Genomic DNA, 22,323 nt, shown 5'->3' on the forward strand with positions numbered 1-22,323 from the left:
GGATCACTGGTAATTACTACCATAAAGACTAAAATATTTAGTTTTTCGATCTTTAACTGTGTCACATAATGAGAATCCATGTGATGTAATTTGAAATAAGAGAGCCTAAGTATGAGTCTTGAGTTTGTACTAATGGAACCTTGGACAAATGGCTTTATATCTTAAACCCTCAAGTTCCATAACTTGTAAAACAAAATAGAAATAATTCTATCTACCTAATTTCTTGAGAAAGGTGATGTATGTTAAAATAATGTCAATAACTGTTTTGAAACTGAACATATTTTTAAATAAAATAAAAAATTCTCCACTAAAAACAGATGTTATAACCACCCTTTCTACCCTGGGCAAGGTAGAACTGTTATGTAAAAAAGGTCATGAAGAGTAACTCAGATTTTTTATTTTGGAGTACCCAGTTCAGTGTAAAAGGTTTATCATCTGACAGTTTCTCATTAAAACACCACTGGTCACACCTAGAAAATACTGTACTGTATATAAGCACACTGAGTGAATGAATCATATGAAGAAAACATAATTGGCTCCAGAAGCCTAAAGCAAAAAATTCATTGTAAGATTTTTGAAAAGATGAGTTTCCTCTCCTCTAGTAGCATTCTTTATTCCCTATTCCACAGCACAATTCCAGACCTCTAGTACAAAAGTGAGAGGAGGTAACAAAGAGGACATGAACTACTGATCCCTCACAGAAAAAGATACCGCTCTCTCTCTCTGACTCCTTGCCCATGAAGATCAAGAGAATAAGACAAAGGCTTGAGACTCATTTACCTAAGATTAGATAGCAAATGACTCAGGTTCAAATAGCATCCCAGCAATGGCAATAACGAGAACTATATCCTGTAATAGTATTTTCTTATAGGCAGTGAAATGTTTTCAAAGTTATATAAACCTGACCAGGCGGTGACGCAGTGGATAGAGCATGAGACTGGGATGAAGAGGACCCAGGTTTAAAACCACAAGGTTAGCGGCTTGAGTGTGGGCTCACCAGGCTTGAGCACGGGCTCAAACCAGCTTGAGCATGGGGTTGCTGGCTTGAGTGTGGGATCATAGACATGACCCCATGGTCGCTAGCTTGAACTCAAGGTCACTGGCTTGAAGCCCAAGGTCACTGGCTTGAAGCCCAAGGTTGCTGGCTTGAGCCCAAGTTCACTGACTTGAGCAAGGGGTCACTAGCTCTGCTGTGCCCCTCCATAGTCAAGGCACATATAAGAAAGCAGTCAATGAACACCTAAGGTGCTACAACAAAGAATTGATGCTTCTCATCTCTCTCCCTTCCTGTCCCTATCTGTCCCTCTCTCTGTCTCACAAAAAAAAAAGAAGGAAAAAAAAGAAAGTCATATGACTTTCTCACTATAAGTGGAGAGAGCTGTCAAAGGAATGGCCACATTCTTGTGGGGGTCTAGGTAGTAATTCTCTGGACAGCTTCTCCTAATCTCTTACTAAAATTTCTGTGAAGACATAAAACGCAAAGTAATTACTACAACTGGAAATTTAACAATGAACTATTAAGAACTAATTTGTAGGCATATGATGGGAACATGTTCATGTTCATATTATGGTCAAATGTTACAAGTCAATATTACGTCAAAAAATATAACACCTATGGGGACACAATGCCATATACCTGCCAGACATTTGTCATGTTTATAGCATATATTATCCTAATCTCTTTTAATTTACAGTTATTTTGACATATGGTACTCTTCAATCATTACTTAGGTAAACATTTTTTATTTGTTATGTATTTTTCACTGCCTAAAGGTTACAATATATGTAATGTTGTTCTATATCTTCAACAGAACTGTAATTTTATTTGGTTTACCAATAAAACGATAATTTAGTGTTTAGTTTTTCCTTTAAGAGATTCTTCGCATTCACAGATTTAACCTAAGTGCCTTTAGACTTTGGCAACTGTAACAGTAAACTTGAAGCAATTATCAAAACCTGATCTGCCATCAGAAGCTAAAAGAGGTTTTGGGGGGGATTATACAGGGTGGGTTTACAGTTGTTTATATGGAAAATAATGCAAAAATTAACTGTTTCACATACTCAGAATTGTATATATACTTTTGCCACACCCTGCACTGTCAAAGAAACAATGAACCTGCACTAAAAATGTCTTGACTGCTTTTGTTGTAACCTACAGACTCTCAGAATTATACCAGCATTCTTGAGTTCCTCCTGAAACTATTTTATATGTGGCCATGAGGATGGGTAAGACCCTTCCAAAGAACAGAATCAGGAATCTTGGTAACTGGACTTCCCAGAAAGATGAATCAAAGAAGACAATTAAGGAACACTCCTCCTACCAGGTCAGTGGGTCTCCATAATCCCTCCCCAGAAGCAGTCTAGAATTGCTATAAATCAGTAACTACTATCTCCCCTTCTTTCTGTAGGAAGTTAAGATTAGGATTGCAGTCATGCTGATCATGCTGTACTGTGTCCTGAAGGAGGTACAGAGAATGTCTTAATAGTTCCATTAGTTGCAAATCCACAAAGAGCTACATTTGAATTTTATGAAGAAGACTGTATTACCCAGAAATCCTGGAATTTGAGGCAGAGACACTGCCCCTGTGGGGTTATCTCCTTGGAGACAAGATGTTTGATATATAGGAAGAGAGACAGAGGGATATTCAATGAAAAGAAGGGCAGCCTGTGGTAGAGAGGTTTGGTGATCATCAGCATCTGTTCTCTTCCTCTTGGACATATCACTGTCCCTCCTCTTCAGCCTTTTGCAACAAGGTAGCGCCAGGCAACTAGTTTTCATGAGTAGACTGTACACAGAAGTGTGTCTCCTCTGAACTGAGGCAGGCAAGGCTCAATACAATATTTCTTCTCCATGCTCTTACTATGATAATAAAGTATTGATGTAGCTCATGAATATTTTTAATAAATGTAATACTCTTATAATAAAAATATTATGCAACAGTTTCTAAAGGTGGCTAATATGTAAGTGACTGATAAATACTTGTTGAAAAAGAAGGAACAATCTGTATCTTCCTTTAAATATTAATATAAATCAAACAGCTTAATTAATTGTATTTTATGGAAAACAGTAGTTATAAGCAAAACAAGAGCCCATATGAGCACACTTCACTTAGCTATTATCTGAAAAAGATTTAATCCATACAAATTTAAGTATATCAAAATACTTGCTAATATATTTTTTCTGTATTGCAGGACTTATGTAAAAAAGAGCTAGCTTAATTATTTGGCACATATTAATAATAGCTGCTTTAGTTCATTCATTCATATATTTTTTGAGAATTTGTATATGCTGTATCCAATGCAAAAACAAATGACTATCATCCCTACACTTAAAATCTACAAATGAGATAGGAGTATGGACAAGTAGCTATAATTCAATATATTATGCATAAAATATCCAGTGGTAAAACAGAAAGGGCTAGTCAGCTGTATCTGGAGAATGAGGAAGTGGAGAAAGGCTCAAAATAAATATGGAAGGATGGGTAGCAGTTTAAGGGAAAAGATATTCCAGACAAAGAGTAAATATAAATTTGAACAATTATGAAGATTAAAGTAAACTTGATAGTATAAAACATGTTTCTAGAATTATCTCCTTCTTGATACCTGTTTCTCTGCCATTACCATTCTTAGTGAATGGCCACAGGATCACTCAGTCATTTAAGTCAGAGTCATAAGAACTATTTGGTCTCTCTTCTTATGGTCCAAAATTCTACTAGGTCTTCTAAGAGATGGATCAAGTTCAACACTATTGATATTTTGAGAATTCTTTGTTGTAGGATTTGTGCAGTAGGTCCAGCTCCCCAACCCCTGCACAATTGTAGCACCTGAATATGTCTCCAGACATCACCAAATGTCCCCTGGGGGTGGGGCAAAACGGCCCCCAGTTGAGAAACATTGGTCTATAGCTGTGCACCTTCCATAGGCACCCACTCTTCTTCACCACTGAAACCACATCACCAGTGGCCTTTCATACCCAAAGGAGACCACCACACTGGTCCTCTCACTGCCTCCCTTGTCCCCTAACACAGTGTTGCATAAGGAAAGACCCCTCCAAACACAATGAACTAATCCACCACCTGCAGTTCAAGCCCTCACCCTTCACAATGCATTTCATGACTTAATCTGATTTCAACCTCCCCCTTTACCCTACTTTTCAGCTGCACAGACTCAAAAGAAGCTTTTAAATTCTCCTATCCACATATTTATTCTTCCCTCCAAGTCTAGTTAAGAAGCCTTCTCCAACACAGGTCTCATAACATTCTTAATCACTCCTTCCTTAAAGTTCACACAGCACCTTTTGTACTCCTTGACTATTTTCATTGTGTTTGTGAAAATTTCCCTTAATAGATGAAGAAAAAAGTCACACAAGTTCAAGAAGCGCAGAGTCTCATAGAAGAGGAACACAAGGAGGCCTACACCAAGACACATCATAATTAAAATGCCAAAGTTAAGAGCCAAATAATACTGAAAGCTGCAAGAGAAAAAGCAGTTAATTATCTATAGAGGAGCCCATATAAGGATTACATCCGACTTCTCAACAGACATACTTCAGGCCAGAAAGGATTGGAAAGAAATATTCAAAGTGATCCAAAACAAGAACCTACAACAAAGACTTTTTATCCAGCAAGGTTATCATTTAAAATTGAAGAAGAACTAAAAAGCTTCCCAGACAAAACACACACACACACACACACACACACACACAACTCAAGGAATTCATTACAACCAAACCAGTACTGCAAGAACTGATAAGGGGACTGCTGTAAAAAGAGTAAAGGAAAAAATAAAAGAAATTGAGCAAAAGAGGACTGTAGATTTAAAGAATAAAATGGCAATAAATAAGTATATATCAATAATAACCTTAACTGTAAATGGATTAAATGCTCCAATCAAAATACATAGGGTAGCTGCATGGATAAAAAAACAGGACCTGTACATATGCTGTCTACAAGATACCCATCTCAGAACAAAAAATACACATAGACTGAAGTGAAGGAATGAAAAAAAAGTATTTCACACAAATACAAATGAAAAAAAAGTTGAGATAGCACTTATATCTGACAAAATTGACTTTAAAACAAAGTTTATAATAAGGGAAAAAGAAGGTCACTACATAATGATAAAGGGAGCAATCCAACAGGAGGATATAACCATTGTAAATATTTATGTGCCTAATATAGGAGCACCTAAATATATAAAGCAGATTTTGATGGACATAAAGGGCAAGATCAACAGTAATAGTATAATAGTAGGGGATTTTAATAACCCACTAACATCAATGGATAGATCCTCCAGACTGAAAATTACTAAAAGAAACAGCAGCCTTAAATGAAACACTAGATTTAATTGATATCTTCAGAACATTTCACCCCAAGGCAGCAGCATATACATTCTTTTCAAGTGCTCATGGTCATTTTCTAGGATAGATCACATGTTAGGACATAAAACAAGTCTCAATAAATTTAAGATTTAAAGCATATTCTCTGATCACAATGGCATGAAACTAGAAATCAACTACAATAGAAAACTAAAAACATTCAAACACTTGGAGGCTAAATAGCATGTTATTAAATAAGCAAGAAAAATGTGAAACAAAAAAACCTAACCCTGCACCTAAAAGAACTAGAAAAAGAACAACAAATAAAGCCCAGAGGAAGTAGAAGGAAAGAAATAATAAAGATCAGAGTGGAAATAAATGACATAGAGACTAAAAAAATACAAAAGATCAATGAAACCAAGAGCTGGTTCCCTGAAAAGGTAAACAAGATTGATGAAACTTTAACCAGACATATCGAGAAAAAAAGAGAGGACTCAAATAAAATTAGAAATGAAATGGAGAAGTAACAACTAACATCACAGAAATACAAAGGATTGTAAGAAAATACTATGAAGATCTATAGCCAAAAAATTGGACAATCTAGGTGAAATGGATAAATTCTAGAAACATACAATCTTCCAAAACTCAATTGGAAAGAATCAGAAAACCTAAACAGACCAATTACAACAAATGAAATTGAAACAGTTTTAAAAAAAAACTTCCAGCAAACAAAAGTCCTGGACCAGATGGCTTTACAGGTGAATTTTACCAAACATTCAAAGAAGAAATAATGTCTATCCTTCTCAAGCTATTTCAAAAAAGTCAAGAGGAGAGAAGACTTCCAAGCTCCTTTTATGAGGCAAGCATTATCTTCATTCCAAAACCAGGTAAAGACACTACAAAAAAAGAAAACTATAGCCCAATATCCCTCGTGAACATAGATGCTAAAATTCTCAACAAAATATTAGCAAACCAGATCCAGCAATACATTAAAACATCATACATCATAATCAAGTGGGATTTATTCTTGGGAGGCAAGGCTGGTACAATATTCCCAAATCAATCAATGTGATTCATCACATAAACAGAAGGAAGGAGAAAAATCACATGATTATATCAATATATGCTGAAAAAGCATTTGATAAAATCCAGCACCCATTTATGATCAAAACTCTCAGCAAAGTGGGAATACAGGAAACATACCTCTACATAATAAAGGCCATCTATGACACCTTGACAGCGAACATCATACTCAATGGGCAAAAATTAAAAGCAATCCTCTTAAGATCAGGAACAAGACAGAGGTGCCCCCTTTCACCACTCTTACTTAACATAGTTCTGGAAGTCCTAGCCGCAGCAATCAGACAAGAAGAAGAAATAAAAGGCATCCAAATTGGAAATGAAAAAGTAAAACTATCATTATCTGCTGTTGACATGATACTGTACATAAAAAACCCTAAAATCTCAGTCAAAAAACCTGATAACTGAATTTGGCAAGGTGGCAGGATATAAAATTAATATTCAGAAATCAGTGGCATTCTTATATACCAACAATAAACTGTCTGAAAGAGAAATTAAGGAAACAGTACCCTTCACTATTGCAACAAAAAAAAATCAAGTACTTAGGAGTAAATTTAATCAAGGAGGAAAAAGATTTGTACCTGAAAAATTATAAGACATTGAAAAAAAAAATCAAGGAGGATACAAACAAGTGGAAACATATACCATGTTCAAGATAGGAAGAATAAACATTGTTAAAATGTCTATATTACCCAAAGCAATCTATAAATTCAATGCAATTCCTATTAAAATACCAATGGCATACTTAAAAGATATAGAATATTCCAAAATTTTATATGCATCCAAAAAAGAACACAAATAGCCTCAGCAATCTTGAAAATGAAGAATAAAGTGGGAGGTATCACACTTCCTGATATCAAGTTACACTACAAGGCCACTGTAATCAAAACAGCTTGGGCCTGACCAGGCAGTGGCACAGTGGACAGAGTGTCAGACTGGGACATGAAGGACTCAGGTTCGAAACTCTGAGGTTGTCAGCTTGAGCACAGGCTCATATGGTTTGAGCAAGACTCACCAACTTAAGCCCAAGGTCGCTGGCTTGAGCAAGGGGTCACTAGGTCGGCTGTAGCCCCACCCCAGTCAAGGCACATATGAGAAAATCAATGAACTAAGGTGCCGCAACAAAGAATTGATGCTTCTCATCTCTCTCCCTTCCTGTCTGTCCCTCTCTCTCTCTCTCTGTCTTTGTTACCAAAAATAAGTGAATAAAAAAGTTTGGTACTGGCATAAGAACAGGCATAGAGATTAACAGAACAAAACAGAGAACCCAGAAATAAACCCATGCCTTTATGGTCAATTGATATTTGACAAAGGAGGTAAGAGCACACAATGAAGTAAAGACAGTCTCTTTAATAAATGTTGTTGGGAAAATTGGAAGGTACATGTAAAAAAATGAAACTAGACTACCAACTTACCCAATTCACAAAAATAAACTCAAAATGGATAAAAGACTTAAATGTAAGTCACGAAACCATAAACATCTTGGAAGAAAACGTAGCCAATAAACTCTCCAATATCTCTTGTAGTATTATTTTTGCCAATTTATCTCCACGGGCAAGTGAAATAAAGGAAAAGATAAACAAAGGGAACTATATCAAACTAAAAAGCTTTTGCACAGCAAAAAACACCAGTAACAAAATTAAAAACAACCCACACAATGGGAGAATGTATTCGCCAATACGTCTGATAAGGGGTTAATAACCAAAATTTATAAAGAACTTCTAAAACTCAACACCAGGAAGGTAAACAATCCAATTTTTAAAATGGGCACTGACCAGGCGGTGGCGCAGTGGATAGAGCATCAGACTGGGATACAGAGGACCCAGGTTCGAGACCCCGAGGTCTCCAGCTTGGGTGCAGGCTCATCTGGTTTGAGCAAGGTTCACCAGCTTGAGCCCAAGGTCACTGGCTCAAGCAAGGGGTTACTCGGTCTGCTGAAGGCCCATGGCCAAGGCACATATGAGAAAGCAATCAATGAACAACTAAGGTGTTGCAACAAAAAACTTATGATTGATGCTTCTCATCGTTCTCCCCATACCTGTCTGTCTGTTCCTATGTATCCCTCTCTGACTCTCTCTCTGTAAATGAATGAATAAATAAATAAATAAGTTATTTTAAAATATGGGCAAAAGAACTAAATAGACACTTCTCCAAAGAGGACATACAGATGGCCAATAGGCATATGAAAAAATGTTCAACATCACTAATCATCAGAGAAATGTACATTGAAACTACAATGAGATACCACCTCATACCTGTCAGAATGGTGTTCATTAACAAATCAATACACAATAAATGCTGGCGAGGGTCCAAAGAAAAGAGAGCCCTCCTGCACAGCAGAGAATGCAGATATGTGTAGCCACTGTGGAAAATGTATGGTGTTTCCTCAAAAAATTAAAAATGGAATTGCCTTTTGACCCTGCTATCCCACTTTTAGGAATATATCCTAAAATACCAAATCACTTATTCAAAAGAAAATTTGTGCCACCATGTTTATTGCAGCATTATTTAGAATAGCCAGGATCTGGAAATAGCCCAAGTGTCTGTCAGTGGACGAGTGGATTAAAAAGCTGTGGTACATATACACAATGGAATACTACATGGTCATGAAAAAGAAGAAAATCTTACCTTTTGCGACAGCATGGATGGACCTGGAGTTTATTATGCTAAGTGAAATAAGCCAGGCAGAGAAAGACAAATATCATATGATCTCACTTATATGTGGAATCTAATGAACAAAGTGAACTGAGGAATGGAATAGAGGCAGAGATAGGGTCACAGGGAGCGGAGGGACAGCTGTCAGAGGGAAGGGGGATGAGGGGATTGAATCAGAGAAAAGTGAAGGAATTAATGAAATTATATACACACACACACACACACACAACACACATAACACACAGATAGAGAACAGGACAGTAAAATCCCCGAGGGAAGGGGGGAGGGAGTTAGGAGAATAGAAGAAAAGGAGGTATAATGGGGGGCACGGGGGTGGGAGGTGAGGGTGTTATATTAAGTTGGACACTTGCATCCATGTTAACACAGTAAATTAAAAACAATAAAAAAGCTTTTAAAAAGAAATCAAAACACAAAAAATAAATAAAAATTTCCCAGATTAGACAAAAACTAGTAAAGACACTGATAGTTTCCATACAATTATTTCTTGTCTGAACAAGTAGTATAGCAACTCAATAATCAGTCATCAGAGAGCATTAGTGTCTGACATGCTGCAGAATGGTTCATGTAAAAAACTTCAAAAAAAAAGAACACACAGCCACTGCAAGCTGCTCTTGAGAATATTGTATAAGCCAGATGCAATGTCTGGTTTTGTTACATCTGGAAACTGTTCCTTTCAACCAAAAAGATTGCACTGCTTTAAATCCCACCAAGAAATGGTGAACTTAACTGTCTTAGAAGTAAGGTTGGTCCCTGAGAGCCTTTGGGAGAAGGGAACCTACCAGGTAATATGAGAAGAGGGTGAGTAGAGCGCAGGGGTCGTGGCCTCTACACAATTTATACATGCTGTCCTGACCAGTATACTCCCTAAAATACACTAACATCAAATACTGATCTCTACTTTGACAAGCATGTACCAACATTATGAGAAGGTCAATACTATAACCATGAAAATAAAGTTTAGAGTTGAATATATGAATATTAAGACCTGATATTATATATTCTGTATCAATGTACTCAACGAACTGAAAATAAAGTCTCATTAGCCAGTACATTATTTACAGGTAATTTTAGAATTCAGCTCCATTTTCATATATCTACCATAGACTCTAGAAATGTGTAAGTACATTTCTATTCAAAAATGTTTGAATTATATGATAAATACTATACTTATGAGAAAGAACAAATATTGTGATTTTAAAAAACTAAACATTATATACACATGAAATAATTTCTGGCAGACTCTTAGCCCTTTCTGGTTCTTGGACCCAAAGCACTTACAAAAACTAACACTACTAGTTATGGTTCAGTGATTTAATGAAAGAGAAAAACATGCAAAGACAAAGATTTCTAAAAGTGGAAACAACCATATAGAAATAAAAGAAAACATTAGTTCACATGTTTAGGGTTAAAGCAACATTAACAACTAAATAGAATCTACATATATGTCGGGGTGTCAATTTTCTAAAATGGTTGATATTTTGAAAATATTAATTTGTTTCATTCTTTTCCTCTAAAAGCCACATTCCTTCACAGCCACTAAAAAAAGGAAAGGTACATGCTACTCAAGTAGAAAGCTGGAAGGGAAATGAGTTGATAAACAAGATGTGAAAGAGGAACTCAAAGGTGTCAGAAGAAAAGGGTGATAGAGGCAAAGGAAACAGGTGGAAAGATGTATTTGTGCTCATTTCTCCACTGGGGAATCAGGATCTTAACGGACAGAAGGCATTAAGATATTTTAAGAGGACAGCCAAAAGAAGCGTTTCAGCATGCTATGTGTGATTCAGGGAAGGCATCCTCTGAAAGAGTCCCCAACACATACACACACATATGCACGCACGCAAATTAGAGGTATGGCATGGCAGAGTTTGGAAAAGGGAGGAACCGAGTGCCCCTTGACTTTCAAATGCCATGGAGGGTGTCAGACCCTTAGAGGGTTCTGGGATCTGACCAATAGCATTGCCAAACCACCCCACATGGGGAGGGTGCTAAAGCAGGAGCCAAGTGGAATACAGATCTGAGGGCTACATAATGAACGCATTAGCCAGATAAGAAATCAAATAGGTATTGCAGCTAGAACTCAGAAGAGTATGTAACACCAGTGAGAGTTCAAGAGATGGTAAGTCAGTGAGCCCAAATTGAGCAAAGAAAGGCCACAAGTTCTCAGGCCCAAAATTTAGCTGCTGGTACCAGAAGGCTACAAAGAGACTAATGCACAAAAAACATCAGAAACTAGAACTGGAGAACAGTGTGATTTTCCCACCTTCTTCCCAAATGATACAAAGATCTCAGAACACTTTATGCCCCTATATGGGGTCAGTTTTCATCACTAGTTACTGAATGCTTAAATCCAGCAACGTATTAAGAAAAACACATATTAGCAGGAAAAAAATAAGGAAATTACATGCTCATTTCAATATATTCAGGAAAAGCATTTGATTAAGTGTGATATCCATCCATAATTAAAAGCAAAACTAAAATAAAACAAAGAACAAAAAACAAAAAAAAGAGAACTTATCTAAGTTAGTAAGACTGATTCTAAAACTTCTTCAATAAACATCAACCATAGGATTTCATGGACTGACAGAGGTCAACGTTAGATCATCAGAGCCACAAACACAAAATCCCAAAGATGAGTTGGGAAGCAAATAGAAACATGGACAGAAGGCCAGCATTATTGACCTCTGGGGTATTGTATCAAGATTGACCTGCAAACAATTCATCTGGACCAGGTTGTGGGTACCACAATTTTTTATCTGGATCTAATGTCTGAGACTAAAAAGAGGAATCTGATATAAAAATTGGACTCTAAAACCTTATCAGAAGTTCTGCTATTTGATGAAATTATTAATCTAATAAAGTTAATGACATAGGGTAGAAATAAAATATACAAATATATATGTATATATATACATATATCTGTTTTAGTGCTAATATCAAAAATGAGAAAGATAAAAAGTCACTAATCTTAATAATTTAGACTTATAATTGGTGATAATCATACTACTAAATATCAGGATCTTTAGATCCTGATAGCTCTAATTATTTGTTGTAATATTGGAAATTTTCTATCTCTCCCATTACTGAGATCCTCAATGTAGTCTTACAAATATAAAGAAATTAAGATGACGTGCGGAGGACCCGGGTTCGATTCCCGGCCAGGGCACACAGGAGAAGCGCCCATTTGCTTCTCCACCCCTCCGCCGCACTTTCCTCTCTGTCTCTCTCTTCCCCTCCCGCAGCCAAGGCTCCATTGGAGCAGAGATGGCCCGGGCGCTGGGCATGGCTCTGTGGCCTCTGCCTCAGGCGCTAGAGTGGCTCTGGTCGCAATATGGCGACGCCCAGGATGGGCAGAGCATCGCCCCCTGGGGGGCAGAGCACCGCCCCTGGTGGGCGGGCCGGGTGGATCCCGGTCGGGCGCATGCGGGAGTCTGTCTGACTGTCTCTCCCTGTTTCCAGCTTCAGAAAAATGAAAAAAAAAAAAAAGAAATTAAGATGAAACAGTTACATAGGTATGAAAATAAGTTTTTAAAATGTGAAATCAAATTAAATTCTGATATATCAATAAGTATCTCAAAAGCAAATTGTATACATAATCAGAATAATAATGCATGGTAACTTGGGCCACTATATCCAAACTGATAGTGACAAGAAAAGATGAATTCCTGTTAAGACTTAAACATTTCCAACTGCTTTCTGATTTCAAAAGGGGATACTGAATAATTTGAACTATGCCAACATAACATTATGAATCAATGTGAGCAGAAATGTCACTCCTAATAATGCTTCCCATCTGGAATGTTTCTCCATACCGCAAAATACTAAATCAAGAAAACATATTGAGATTCTAAGGTGACTGTAGAGTAGGTGGAAGCTACACTCACCTCCTCCCAGTGACAAACCAGATTTACAGCTAAATTGTAGTGCATTCAACCTGAATAACCAACTGAAAAACAGAGGAACAGGAGTATTAAAACCAACAATTTACAGAAGCCGCCACATAGAGACTGGTAAGAAAGGCAGAGACTCAAGTGAGGCCACGGGCCTGTACCCATATGTGGCAGCTGTCAGTAAAGTATCTCAGCTGCAAAGGTTCCCCCAGAGAAGCAGGGGATCTCATCCTCACACCAAGATATCCTACCCAGAGTACCAGGGCCGAGAAGAGGAGGAGTCTGCACAGTATTTGGCAGTCAAAAATCAGTGGAGATTCTGTCCACCTGGAAGAGGGAGTCACTAGAAACCCAGGTGCTCCCTTAAAGAGCCAAGACATGAGAATTTGCTCTCAGACACTCACCCAGAGCTCCTAGAGAGGGAAGGTGACTCAGAGTGCATGGGAGTCATAAAGAAAAGATATATGTGGTGTGGCCCCAGGAGGGATCTGGAGGATCAGCCACTGAGGTCCTGGTCCTGAGTTCCTACATCACCCTCAGGTGCCATCTTCCTAGGGTGGTGCATCCTATCTGTACAGTACACTAACCTGAACCTCCAACTACTGGCAACACCACCCTGGCCAAGCATGAGTCCTGCAGAAACATCTCTTGGCTACACCCAACAGGGACCTTTGGTGTGCTTTCTTTCTGGAGAAGCTTGAGACAGACACTCATTATGCTGTGTGGCTGTGGAATGGAGGTAAGTCTTGCCTCCATCCTGAAGGCATGGCATGCACCACCCCCAGTAGGAGACTTCTTTAATCTGTCCTCACAAGCCCCAATGTCCCCACCCTGCTAAGCTCAATTCCAAGCAGGAAAGGGAGTGCTTATTAGAGCTCTGACCTTCAGAGTACATCTCTCTTAGAGGGTTCTTCTGCCTGGGGCTCTGACAGGGTCTGGGTTGTATGGCTGCAGAGCAGGAGGCATGCCAAATACTTGCCTTCCTTCTGAAGGTTTGGCTGACACTACCCTCAATGGAGACTCTTGATCTGTCCTCCTAGATCCCATAGTCCCACCCTGATGAGCTTGCTCCCACAGTGAGGACAACTGGCCACACCCAACCTGAATCTGCAGTATACTCCTGGGTAAGCTAGAGTTGGAAACTCTGGCAGAGATTGAGTGGTATGGCTCTGGAGTAGGGGCTACTTTCTCTTCACTGAGTGCCTAACCATACTGCATCTCACTAGGGGAATAATTAGCCTCATCCTCCCAACCCTGGTCACCACACCCTACCAAACTCATGCCTTGTGAAAGGGTTATTGAACGACAAGATAACCTGGACTTGTTATCTTTGAATATATGTATCCTGATTTATTGATGTCACCCCATTAAAAAAATAAAATTATTAAAAAAAAAAAAAAAAGAAAGGGTCTGTTTGTCGAGGCCACCCTGGGCCCACTCTATAGTCTTTGTTCAAAAAGCTCTGGAGGAAGTCCAGGCAACATCAGGGGCTAGGGGAGTAACCAACAGTTGGAGGCAAATCTCAGGAAGCCTTGGACCTCTCACTGGTATTCCTCCCAGTGCAGAACTGGAGGAAGCTGCCCCTTGTGCACAGGTTGGACCCTCCCATGGACATACATGCCCAGTGTAAAGCCAGCAGGCAAGGCCAGGGCCACCATCAGAGCAGCCCAGCCCATGCAGGTTCGCATTGGATTCGGACAGTCGGCAAAAAAACAGTGGAGCCAAAAACTGATAGGCCATTGTCTTTAATTCTAGCTTGCACCCAGCGGGCAAGTAAAAATACACACTGGGCTCCAAAACCCACTCACATTCAGTGCTCACAAAGCCACTGACTTATCCGAGTTTCCTAGAATCAAAGGTTTCTAGCTCACCAGACTTATTCACCTCTGTTCCCCATCTCCTTCCTTATCCCAAATACAAACTCTACACAAACTGGCATCTCACTCGGCACTCCGCCATCTTGGCTGCTTCTCTTGGCCTACTCCACGTGGCCTCCTTCTGCTGTTCTCTGCTCTGCTCTCTCCTCTAATGATAACCTCAGGAACCAAGAGCGCCCCAGCTCCCGTTCTGCCCCTATTTTATAGTGTAGCTTCACAACCTTTAATCCAATATACAAAATAGGGAAGTCTCTAATACAAAGTCACTTTCTGAGGCATGATAGGATTGTACCGCCCTACATCAAAAAGGGTGGGAAAGGCTTAATCCCAAAACCAAGCCCCAGGCTACAAGGATTCTCAACACACATTAATATCACCTGGGCGATGGCCTCACGTGGGCAACGTCATCTTTAACAAAGTGAGCATAATATATTTTATCTGCCCAACACCCAGTATAGGGAGCTACAAAAAATGAATAGCATGGTAGCACCAGACAGGCAGCCTGTTGAGCAGATAAAATGTATTATGCTCACTTTGTTAAGGTGGCGCTGCCCACGTGGAGGCCGTTGCCCAGGTGATATTAATGTGTGTCTCTGTGGGCAGGCAGAATCCCTGTAGCCTGGGGCTTGGTTTTGGGATTAAGCCTTTCCCACCCGTTTTGATGTGGAGTGGTACAATCCAATCATGCCTCAGAGAAGTGACTTTGTATTGGAGACTTCCCTATTTTGTATATTGGATTAAGGGTTTGGATTTCTACACTATAAAATGGGGACGGAGCGGGAGCTTGCTCTCTTGGTTCCTGGGATGATTAGCATGAGAGAGCAGAGGGAGCAGAGCAAAGAGCAGAAAGAGGCCATGTGGCCAGGAGAAGTAGCCAAGATGGCGGAGTGCTGAGTGAGATGCCAGTTTGTATAGAGTTTGTATCTGGGATAAGGAAGGAGATGGGGAACTGAGGTGAATAAGTCTGGTGAGCTAGAAACCTTTGATTCTAGGAAACTCGGATTAGTCAGTGGCTTTGTGAGCACTGAATGTGAGTGGGTTTTGGAGCCCAGTGTGTGTTTTTTACTTGCCTGCCGGGTGCAAGCTAGAATTAAAGACAATGGCCTATCAGTTTTTGGCTCCGTTGTTTCTTTACCGACTGTCCGAATCCAATGCGAACCTGCATGAGCCAGGTGGCGGCTATGATGGTGGCCCTGGCCTTAGATACTGGCTTTACACAGCCCAAGGCAGATTACACACAACATCTGATGTGGAACTGTACTGGAACCTTACACAAGTATATCCAGAATCAATACAAGCAGTAGTAAGCTTCAGACCACATCAGAGCTTGACACAACTAGCCACACAACCAGCATATGCAAAAGAGATTCCAGCAGGCACCAGACCCCTCTGGGAACAATTCTGCCTTGGAGAGAGTAGAGGAAGCCCCTGCAGAGTGACTCATACATAGTGATTGAGGACTATCCTTAGAGCCAGCCAACCTGAGGGTGAACTCTACCCACGAACAGACCAACAGCATTCAAGACTCAACTACAACAGGAACCGGGTGCACATAACCAATACAAACAACATACATGAAGCACCTAGTTACAGTGATCTGAAATAATGCACCAATGAGCCCCACAAGATACCTACATCATAAAGTCATCATAATAAGTTGGGAAGTAATAGAAGATCTACCTAATACATAAACACTAAAAGGCAGACAATATGGTAAGATAAAGAATTATGCCCCAGCCTGAGCAGAGGGTGGCACAGTGGATAGAGCATTGGACTGGGACACGGAGGACTCAGGTTCAAAACCCCGAGGTCGCCGGCTTGAATGCAGGCTCATCTGGCTTGAGCAAGGCTCACCAGCTTGAGCCCAAGGTCGCTGGCTCAAGCAAGGGGTCACTTGGTCTGCTGTAGCCCCTGGGGTCAAGGCACATATGAGAAATCAATCAAAGTACAACTAAGGAATCACAACGAAGAATTGATGTTTCTCATCTCTCTCCCTTCCTGTCCATCTGTCCCTATCTGTCCCTCTCTCTGACTCTCTCTGTCTCTGCCAAAAAAAAAAAAAAAAAATTATGCCCCAAATGAAAGAAAGAAAAATCCCAGATGCAGAGTTAACTTTTTCTTTTCTTTTCTTTTTGACAGAGAGAGTCAAAGAGAGGGACAGATAAGGACAAACGGGAAAGAGAGAGATGAGAAGCATCAATTCTTCATTGCAGCATCTTAGTTGTTCATTGATTGCTTTCTCATAAGTGCCTTGATGAGGGGGGCAACAGCAGAGCTAGTGACCTCTTGCTCAAACCAGCAACCTTGGGCCCAAGCCAGTGACCTTAGGCTTCAAACCAGTGACCTTTGGGCTCAAGCCAGCGACCCCGTGCTCTAGCCAGAGACCTCGGGGTTTCGAACCTGGGTCCTCCGCATCCCAGTCCAATGCTCTATCCACTGTGCCATCGCCTGGTCAGGCCAGATACAGAGTTATAAACAATGGCTATGAACATAGAAACCATAAAAAAGAAACAGTCAGAAATGAAGAATCCATTATCTGGAATGAAGAATACACTGAAAGGAATCAACAGCAGGTTAAATGAAGCAGAGGATCAAATCAATAATTCAGAGGACAAGATAGCAGAAAACACCCCATCAGAATGATTTTTTTTTAATGAGAAAAGTCTAAGGAACCTCTGGGACATTAAGCATAACAACATCCATATTATAGGGATACCAGAAGGAGAAGAGCATGAGCAAGGGATCAAGAAACTGTGTAAAGAAATAATAGCTGAAAATTTCCCTAACTTAGTGAAGGAAAAAAACACACCAGTCCAAGAAACACAGAGAAACAAGATGAACTCAATAATTCCCACACCAAGACATTTCATAATTAAAATGGAAAAGGTTAAAGCTAAAGAGAGAAACTTAACAGCAACAAGAAAAAGACAGTTAACTACAAGAGAGCTCCCATAATTCTGTCAGTTGATTTCTCAACAGAAATACTTCAAGCCAGAAGCAACTAGAATTAAATATTCAGTGATGACAAACAAGGACCTACAATCAAGACTTTTTTATCTAGCAAGGTTATCATTTAAAATTGAAGGCAGAATAAAGAGCGTCCCACACAACAAAATAAAAAAACTAAAGCAATTTATTACCACCAAACCAGTATCACAAGAAATGTTAACGGTCCTTATTTAAGAAGAAGAAGGAAAAAAATAAAGGAACACGGGTGTAAAAAGTAAAACGGCAATAAATAAGTACCTATCAACAAAAAATTTAAATGTAAACAGATTAAATACTCCAATCAAAAGACACAGGATAGCTGAATAGATAAGAAAACATACCCATATATATGCTGTCTACAAGAGACTCACCTCAGAAGAAAAGATACACACAGGCTAAAAGTAAAGGGATGAAAAAAGACATTCCATGCAAATGGAAATGAAAAGAAAATAATCTGGGTAACAATAACTGTATCAAACAAAACAGACTTCAAAGTCAAGGCCATAGCAAGAGACAAAGAAGGACAATTCAACAAGAAGCTATAACACTTATAGACGTATATGTACCCAACATAGGAGCAACTAAATAAAGTAATCTTGCTGGACATAAGGAAGAGATTGACAGTAATATAGTAGCGAATTTTAACACAAACAGATTTAAGTCTCAATAAATTTTAAAAGACTGAAATTATATCAAGCATCTTCTCTGACCATAATAGCATGAAACAAGAAATCAATCACAAGAAAAAAAAAACTGAAAAACACACAAAGACAGGGAGGTTAAATAAGATGTTACTAAACAATGAGTGGCTTAACGAGGAGATCAAGGAAAAAATCAAAAGATAACTGGAAACAAATGAAAATGAGAACAAAACAACCCAAAATTCTATGGAACACAGCCAAAGCGGTCCTGATAAGGAAGTTCACAGCATTTATTACAGGCACACCTCAAATAGCAAGAAAAATCTCAAATAAACAATCTAACCCTAAACCTAAAACCAGGAAAAGAACAACAAAGCCCAGAGCAAGTAGAAGGAAGGAAATAATAAAGATTAGAGCAGAAATAAATGACAGAGAGATTAAAAAAAGAAAAAGAAACTATGAGCTAGTTCTTTGAAAAATAAAATTAATGCATCTTTAACCAGACTCAAAAAAAAAAAAAGAGAGAGAGAGGACTAATATTAATAAAATCAGAAATGAAAGAGAAGTAGTAACAACTAATACTATCGACATACAAAGAAAAGTAAGAAACTATATGGCAACAAAATGGACATTTTGTACAAAATGGATAAATTCCTAGAAACATGCAATCTTCTAGAATGAAATCAGGAAGAATCAGAAAAGCTGAATAGACTGATTACAACTAATGAAATTAAAGCACTAATCAAAAATCTCCCAACAAAGACAAGTCCTGGACCAGATGGCTTCACAGGCAATCTTTACCAAACATTTAAAAAGAACACCTATACTTCTCAAACTATTTTAAAAATTCAAGGGTGGGAAGACTCCTGAACTCATTGTATGAAGCCAGCATTATCATAATTTCAAAACCAGATAAAGACACTATAAAAAAAATTATAGGTCAATATCCCAGATAAACATAGATGTTAAAGTCCTCAACAAAATATTAGCAAACCAGATCTGGCAATACATTAAAAAGATCATACACCATGACCAAGTGGGATTTATTACAGGCATGCAAGGTTGGTACAATATCTACAAATCAATTAATGTGATACATCATATAAGCAAAATGAAGGATAAAAATCACATGACCATATCAATAGACGCAGAAAAATTATTTAATAAAATCTAGCACCTATTTATAATACAAACTCTCAGCAAAGTAGGAATAGAGAGAACATACCTCAACATAACAAAAGCCATGTATGACAAACCCACAGCCAATATCATAATCAATGGGCAAAAACTAAAAGCTTTTCCCATAAGATTGAGAATAAGACAGGGATGTCTGTTTTAACCACTTGTACTCCATGGAGTACTGAAGTCCCAGCAAAAGCAATTGGGCAATAAGAAAAAACATAATAATATATGCACCCTGATGTTCATTGCAGCATTGTTTACATTAGCCAAGATCTGGAAACAACCCAAGTGCCCAGCCCATCAGTAAATAAGTGGATAAAAAAGCTGTAGTACATTTACACAAAGGAATACTACACACAATTTAAAAAAAAGGAATTGTTGCCTTTTGCGATGGATGGATGGACCTGAAGATCATTATGCTAAGTGAAATAAGCCAGTCAGAGAAAGACAAGTATATATGATTTTACTCATATGTGGAATCCAATGAAAAAAGTTAACAAAATAGAAACAATTATATATACAGAGAACAGACTAACAGCTGTCAGAAGGGCAGGGGGTTAGGGGACTGGGTGAAAAAGGTAAAGTGATTAAGCAAAGAAAAAAAAGAAAAACTCAAACAATATAGTGATCACCAGAGGAAAAAGGCAAGTGGGGAAGGTGGAAGATGGCAAAGTGAGGGATAAATGGTGCTGGAAAGAGACCTGACTTTAGGTGGTGAGCACATAATGCCATATGCAGATGATGTCTTATAGAATTGTACACTTGAAACGTGTGAGGTTTTATTAACCATTGTCACCCCAATAAATTCAATTTAAAAAATACTGACCATGATAAATTTTTGGAAATATAGAATTTCTCAGACAAATTAAACATTTTGAAAGGTTCTATGAAAGAGTATTTTTCTTTCCATTTATATATATGTGTGTGTGTGTATACATATATACATATATATACATATATAGTTAGCCATGTAAGTATGTATTAGTGTGCTTCTGCCATTCTGATGTTGCAAACATTTTACATTCATCCACAACAGAAAGAAAACTGAAGGCATTTCATGTAAATATAGCTCAAGATAACAGAAAAAAAGTCAAAGAGACTTCCCAAATTTACTCAGTAATAACCAACATTCACACCCATGAAGACATCTTACATCAATTAACCTGAGAGGAAGTATTACATGTACAGTAGGCTGGTGAGAACTATTATCAATTTTTTTACTTAATCAAAGAATAGACAGTATTGATGCTCTGCAACTGTTCCTCTAAAATTTGCTTTAAAAACTAAACTACTTGAGAACACCAGAATACTGTAACCAAAGTCTTAGTGGTTGTCTCTTCCTGAACATGGAATTATAGAAAAATCAATGATGAAGTGAGCTCATATGTTTTAATAGAAATGTTATCTACCTTGGGTTCTCTCCAGACTGCTGAAGAACTTTATGGCAAAAAAATTTACAACCTGTTTTAGAGGGAGAGGAACAAAATACTGGATTCTGTGTTTTATTTAATTTCCTCTCTCCATGATAAGATGTTTTTTTCTTTTTCTTTTTTAAACAAAGTCTCCATCTTTTACTCTTGTAATTCAAATGACCATTTGCTGGCACCAAGCCATTGTAGATACTCTACTACATTTTCAAATGGAATGTCTTTTAAACAGATTCAAATTCTTCCCTATGCTGTACTTCACAGATCAGTGACCATCCACATACTATGGAAAATCAACTCTCCCTTTTCGTTATATGTCTCTTCATTCTTTTCTTTCTATCATCCTAAAATCAAGGAACAAATTTAAGTAAATGCAAGGGGTTCAGCTTCAACAGATGGTCAGGAATGGATGTGTCTAAGGGAAACCAACTTCACTCCAGCAGAGGGCTTGGGCCCCTCCCTAACTTAGTAACATAGCCTCTGTTTGACACTTTCAGGAATCACTGGGCTCTTCACAGTAGAGTCCATTTTGCCCAGCAGGTAGACATGCTGTTCTTTCCAATGCGCTCACTACAGGAAGGAGTGGCCTCTGGCTTGGGTTCATCTAGGTGTTAATCCCTTCAACGACCCACTCCGATTTCTTGGATCACCAAACACCAATTGAGAAAAACCCATTGCATGGCTGGCTGCCTGAACGGAGCCCTTGACTGGATCCCAAGGAAGTCATAAGGACCCAAGGAAGCTTACCAGGCCTCCACAGAGGCTGAAGACCGCTGTGTGATCCTCCCGAGCATTGACCTGGCCGCGGTAGAAGCAGTGGCGCAGGTCTGGAGGTGCCGCGTTGCCTTCCTCTGCCCCGCGCTCGGGGGCTCCCAAGTGCACCTCCGTGTAGCCGGCGGCCAGAAAGGCCGCGTCCGCGCTCAGGTTAAGCAGGAACAGCTGCCCGTAGGCGCTGATTCGGTAGTGGGTCCTGAACGGCGTGGGCTCCAGCGCCTCGGAGCTGCGCTTCCTCCGACTGAAGTGGTGGCTCTGAGGGAACACTTCGCCGAACTCATTGACCCGCGCGGGGGTCACCACTTCGTACGAGGCCAGTGTCTTCACCAGCGCTTCTGCAACCACAGCGATATGGCCATTGAGCCCCCACCCCCACCCACACACACACGTGTTTCCAACTCCCAGCCCCAAACTTCTTCAACCAAACATCCCCGCCAAAGATCCAAGGTCCCAAGTCCCGATACACCCCGGGGC

At 39.1% G+C, this 22,323-nt stretch overlaps 1 protein-coding gene across 1 annotated transcript in view; it reads right to left on the reverse strand.

Moving 5' to 3' along the window:
- The window catches only part of ADAMTS20 (ADAM metallopeptidase with thrombospondin type 1 motif 20), a 223,736-nt gene that overhangs the window by 200,620 nt on the left and 793 nt on the right, over positions 1–22,323 (reverse strand). Inside the window, exon 2 of the mRNA XM_066258150.1 lies at positions 21,823–22,184. Coding sequence (XP_066114247.1) covers positions 21,823–22,184 — 362 coding nt within the window. The remainder of the gene's footprint in view (positions 1–21,822; positions 22,185–22,323) is intronic.

The sequence above is a fragment of the Saccopteryx bilineata genome, chromosome 2 (assembly GCF_036850765.1).
Source record: "Saccopteryx bilineata isolate mSacBil1 chromosome 2, mSacBil1_pri_phased_curated, whole genome shotgun sequence".
Classification (NCBI taxonomy): Eukaryota; Metazoa; Chordata; class Mammalia; order Chiroptera; family Emballonuridae; genus Saccopteryx; species Saccopteryx bilineata.